Source organism: Bufo bufo, chromosome 8, assembly GCF_905171765.1.
Source record: "Bufo bufo chromosome 8, aBufBuf1.1, whole genome shotgun sequence".
Lineage (NCBI taxonomy): Eukaryota > Metazoa > Chordata > Amphibia > Anura > Bufonidae > Bufo > Bufo bufo.
In genome coordinates, this window is record NC_053396.1 from 159,336,757 (window position 1) to 159,342,756 (window position 6,000).

Consider the following 6,000-nt stretch of genomic DNA (forward strand, 5'->3'; position numbering starts at 1 on the left):
GGATCGGAGTTTTCTCCAATCCGATGGTATATTTTAACTTGAAGCGTCCCCATCACCATGGGAACGCCTCTATGTTAGAATATACTGTTGGATATGAGTTAGATCGTGAAACCTCATTTCCGACAGTATATTCTAACACAGAGGCGTTCCCATGGTGATGGGGACGCTTCTAGTTAGAATATACTACAAACTGTGTACATGACTGCCCCCTGCTGCCTAGCAGCATCCGATCTCTTACAGGGGGCTGTGATCAGCACAATTAACCCTTCAGGTGCCGCACCTGAAGGGGTTAATTGTGCTATCATATCCCCCTGTAAGAGATCAGGGCTGCCAGGCAGCAGGGGGCAGACCCCCCCCTCCCCCCTCCCCAGTTTGAATATCATTGGTGGCCAGTGCGGCCCCCCCCCCCCTTCCTCCCTCTATTGTAATAATTCGTTGGTGGCACAGTGTGCGCCCCCCCCCCCCGCCCCCCCCTTCCTCCCTCTAGTGTAATAATTCGTTGGTGGCACAGTGTGCCCCCCCCCTTCCTCCCTCTATTGTAATCGTTGGTGGCACAGTGTGCGCCCCCCATTGGCCCCCCTCCCTCTATAGCATTAACAACATTGGTGGCCAGTGTGCAGCCTCCCATCTACCCCCCCCCCCCCCCCCGATCATTGGTGGCAGCAGGTTACTAGCAATAGTACAATAGTAAAAGATTAATACTTACCTGGGAGCTGCGATGTCTGCTTCCGGCCGGGAGTTCCTCCTACTGGTAAGTGACAGTTCATTTAGCAATGACACTTACCAGTAGGTGGAGCTCCCGGCCGGACACGAACATCGCAGCAGCCGGTAAGTATGAATCTTCTACTATTGTACTATTGCTAAGTAACCATGGCAACCAGCGTCCTGGTTGCCATGGTTACCGATCGGAGCCCCAGCGATTAAACTGGGACTCCGATTGGTACTCCGCTGCCACCAATGATGGGGGGGGGGGAGATGTGAGGCCGCACACTGGCCACCAATGTTGTTAATGCTATAGAGGGAGGGGGGGCCGATGGGGGGCGCACACTGTGCCACCAACGAATTATTACAATAGAGGGAGGGAGGGGGGGGAACGCACACTGGCCACCAACGAATAATTACAATAGAGGGAGGGGGGGGGGCGCACTGGCCACCAATGATATTTAAACTGAGGAGGGGGGGGAGGGTCTGTCCCCTGCTGCCTGGCAGCCCTGATCTCTTACAGGGGGCCGTGATCAGCACAATTAACCCCTTCAGGTGCCGCACCTGAAGGGGTTAATTGTGCTGATCACGGCCCCCTGTAAGAGATCGGGTGCTGCCAGGCAGCAGGGGGCAGTCTTGTACAAAGTTTGTAGTGTATTCTAACTAGAGGCGTCCCCATCACCATGGGAACGCTTCTGTGTTAGAATATACTGTCGGTTCTGAGTTTTCACGAAGTGAAAACTCAGCTTTGAAAAAGCTTTTATACAGACGGATCTTCGGATCCGTCTGTATAAAAACTAACCTACGGCCACGGATCACGGACACGGATGCCAATCTTGTGTGCATCCGTGTTCTTTCACGGACCCATTGACTTGAATGGGTCCGTGAACCGTTGGCCGTGAAAAAAATAGGACAGGTCATATTTTTTTCACGGCCAGGAAACACGGATCACGGATGCGGCTGCAAAACGGTGCATTTTCAGATTTTTCCACGGACCCATTGAAAGTCAATGGGTCCGCGAAAAAAAGCGGAAAACGGCACAACGGCCACGGGTGCACACAACGGTCGTGTGCAGGAGGCCTTATGAGGGCTTATTTTTTGCGGGACAAGTTTTACTTTCTAATGGCACCATTTACAGTTGCATACCATGTAGTAGGAAGCAGAATTCCAAATGGGGTAGAATTGGGAAAAAATGCAATTCTGATAAAGGTTTTTATTTTTATTCTTTATTTTTTTACACTGTACAGTATGTGGTAAAATTGACCTGCTATCTTTATTCTCCAGGTCAGTACAGTTATAACGATACCACACTTATATAATTTTCTTGCGTTTTAATACTGAAAAAAAAAATTAACTTTGAGGGAAAAAAAAGTTTTTTTATAACCATATTCTGACTTCTATAACTTTTTAAAAATGTATGTATATGGGGCTGTGTGAGGGCTCATTTTTTGCGGGACGATCGGTTCTTTTCAGTGATACCAATTTGAAGTGTGTGCAACTTTTTGATCACTTTTTATAAAAAGATTATTGGGTAGTTAAAGTGACAAAAAATTGCAAATTGGCAGTTTTTATTTTTTTCCCGTTATGCCATTTGCTGTATTCCATTATTATTGTTATATTTTAATTGTATGGGAATTTTCGCACGTGGCGATGTCCATGTTTATTTTTATTTTATTCTTTAAGTATTTTTATTTTAAGGAAAGAGGGGGTGATTTGAACTTTTATATTTGTAAAAACTTTTTTAAACTTTTTTTTAAACTTTTTTTTAAGTCAACTTGGGTGACAATAACCGGCAATCATTAGATTGCCCATTGTTTTCATTGATGGCTAAATAGACATAATTGAAAACATAATTTACACTATACCAATACAATGCTGCCACCTAGTGGCCTGTATTGGTATATTCCTGAAATAGACATGTAACAGGTTCCCCAATCTCAGTCGGGGAACGCTGTTAGCGGAGCTTCCGGCTGATCAGATGCCGTGGTCACATTTGACCAAGGGATCTGAAGGGGAAAATGTATGCGATCAGCCTTATGGCTGATTGCATACATGTGCCGCGGGTTTCTGCTATTTAAAAAAAGCAGAAACCCAGCGGCTATGGCGCCCGCACCACGCGCAAGCGGGCGCCATGTTTGGGGACCGAACTTCTGCCATACATATACAGTGGTGGTCCTTAAGGGGTTAAAGGTGTTATTCAATTTTTTTTTTATTACTCACATGTATGGAAGACATCTTCCCTTACTGTAGGTGGGCAGCAGCTCATCAAGCACTCACATCTCCCAGAACGAACTGCAATTAGCTCTTGTTAACCCTTTCCTCACTCCAGAAAAAACAGACCCTCAAGTATAGCCCCAGAGATGAATAGGTTATGTAATGCCCCTACAATTTCCTTCTCCACGGTCTAGAGAGAGATATGGCTTTGCATTGTTTTGATTGTGGAAGTAAAGATGAATGAATGAAAGGCATCTGGAGCACTTCTCTATGAACTGAGGGAGAGTAGAAGGAAGCAGGGAAGCTACTGAGCATGTTAGTCCACCTCTGAATGCATGTATATTGCAATAATACTTCATTTGCAATGCATTATCCGTGTATGTGTACTCATACTTTTTATGCTAAATCGCGCAGGGCAAAGCCATTTTTTTTCCCGATCCGGTGACGTATCGGGGCTCTCCATGGGGCTGCCAGGAAGCCCGGTGACATCACTGGCACTGATGGGCCAGTAAAATGGCTAGGGCAGCGCTAAAGCCTGCCCATCAGAGACGGTGATGTCCCCAAACACACTGGCGGGCGGAAGTTTCCGAACGGCAGTGTGTTATTGAAAACAAAATAGCCTGTGCCCTGCACGATTTAGCGCAGGGCAAGGGAGCGCATCGGAGCATGAGATGCTCCGATGCTAGCCTCAGTGGGGCTGCCTGGGTGAAAATAAGGTTATGTCCGGGTTCAGCTCTGAACCCGGACAACCCCTTTAAAGGGATTCTGTCACCTCGTTTTTGGTTATAGAGCTGCGGACATGCACGGCTAGATCGCCGCTAGCATGTCCGCAATATACTGGTCCTATAGCGCTGTGTCCTTTTATTTTGTTTTAAAAATTATTTTTGAGATATGTAAATGAGCCTTGTAAGGTGCCCAAGGGGCTGTACGAACCTTCTTGGTGCCCAGCCACTCCCCCTGTGAAGGAGCCCAGCACCGCCTGTATCCAGGAATCTGCCCTTTCGTCACAGTTAGATTGCCATAAACTCACGATGCGCGAGCTCCTTCCCTGAGGCTGATGCCAGCACAGGGAAGGAACACTATACCGGCACTGCGCATGCGCGAGCTCGTGCATAGCGAGATTACGGCAATCTAACTGTGACGAAAGGAGGAGATTCGGAGGACATAGGCGGTGCTGGGCTCCTTCACAGGCGGGCGTGGCTGGGCACCAGGAAGGTTCGTATAGCCCCTTGGTCACCTTACAAGGCTCATTTACATATCTCTAAAATCATTTTTTAAACAAAATAAAAGCCCTATAGGACCGGTATATTGCGGACATGCTAGCGGCGATCTAGCCCTGCATGTCCGCAGCTCTATAACCGAAAACGAGGTGACAGAATCCCTTTAAGTGTCCTAGGCAGCTCTTTTAAGGGCATTCTAGGAGATTAGGTTGGGTATACTGCAAATGAAATCATAAAAAAAATCTCACTTTCCCACTCAGAAGAATAGTAACGGGATGTAACAGAGCTGAATTTACCATCAAACTCGTTTCCTAATGAGCACCTGACATAAAGTAGGTCCACAAGGTGTCCAGTGTAAAATCACCCATGAGATCTGATGTTAGAACAAGTGGTCCTTCAAGATACAATACTAATCGGTTCCAGGACGACCATTGTACGCTGAAACCATTGTTACTTGATTAATCGGTTCCAAAGCCCAAAGTAAATATAAGCAGATTAAACAAGTCCTTACATAAAACAGTCCGGAATAGCTGCTAACTGGCAACTAATACTCATATTTTACCAGAGAAGTGACCTTGATTGTTGGATCTGAGTCTGAGGCATTGTGTGTTGAGTCTAGTTTAAACTTATGATGGGTCAGAAAGAAACATTTTATGTTGAAAATATTGTATCCTGAGGGAGCGCTGTACAGGTAGTCACAAAGTGCATCAACAATGGTACCATTTACAAACTCAGCTCTCCTACATCTGCAAATAAAAACCTACATTACTCACCAAACAAGGAGTTGCAGAAGCCATACCACTTACATCCCTGCTGTCCTATGAGCCACTTGCCGGATACACTGGCCGCAAAGCTGAAGGGGGTCCCAAAGATACAGACCAGCAAGTCACTGACGCTGATGTTCAGCAGGATCATATTAATAGGTGTCCTCACCACCTCAAACTTCACAAAGATCAGCAGCACCAAAAAGTTATACACTGATCCCAGAAGCAGGATGAAGCCCAGGCACACTGCCACAGCACTGTGAGCAGTCCTGCTGAGACCAGGCATCGGGGAGTCCCTGCTGTCCTCAAGGCTGGCGTTATGCAGTACAGAGTCATTCAGTGTGCTGAGGACATACACCATCTCTGCTGATCATCAACCTCCGCTCCTTGCAGCCTATTGTGAGGAGCCCAAGGATAAAGCTGCTGCAGCCAGGATTCCAAGATGTGCACCGGCGCCACCTGCTGGCAGCTAGCCGTCTGCCTAGTAACATTGTATCAGCAGGGACTTTGTCATTGGATTTACTGTAGATCAGCAGTTAGATTAGAAGGTAGAAGATAGATATAGACATATATAGAAGACTGACAGAAAAAGACCACATGATCCATCTAGTCTGCGCTTACATTATTATTTATCATAGGATAGACGTGTATATCCCAGGCATGTTTATATTAATTTACTGTATATTTCCCAACCACATCTGATGGGAGTTTTTTCAAAAAATCTTCAACTTCAACTATTCTTTCAGTGTCAAATTATTTTTTCCTGATCTCCCCCCAAATTAATAGATTGTGTCCCATTAATAAACAACACATCCTTCCTGAACCTTATTTATGCCTTTAATATAGTTAAAGGTTTTGATTCCTCCTTTCCTTTCTTTCCTCAAGGATATACTTTAAGTCTCTGTTTTTATGATTCAGACCTCAGAGAGGTAGATAGAAGGAATGGATGGATAGATAGATAGATAGATAGATAGATAGATAGATAGATAGATAGATAATGGATAGATAGATAGATATAGATAGATAGATAGATAGATAGATAGATAGATAGATAGATAGATAGATAGATAGATAGATAATGGATAGATAGATAGATAGAT

At 45.4% G+C, this 6,000-nt stretch overlaps 1 protein-coding gene across 1 annotated transcript in view; it reads right to left on the minus strand.

Annotated features, from left to right (window-relative positions):
* Positions 1-5,261, minus strand: part of LOC120978099 (pinopsin-like) — a 124,985-nt gene extending 119,724 nt beyond the window's left edge. The window contains exon 1 of the mRNA XM_040406328.1: positions 4,910-5,261. Coding sequence (XP_040262262.1) covers positions 4,910-5,261 — 352 coding nt within the window. The remainder of the gene's footprint in view (positions 1-4,909) is intronic.
* Between the last annotated feature and the right edge of the window lie 739 nt (positions 5,262-6,000).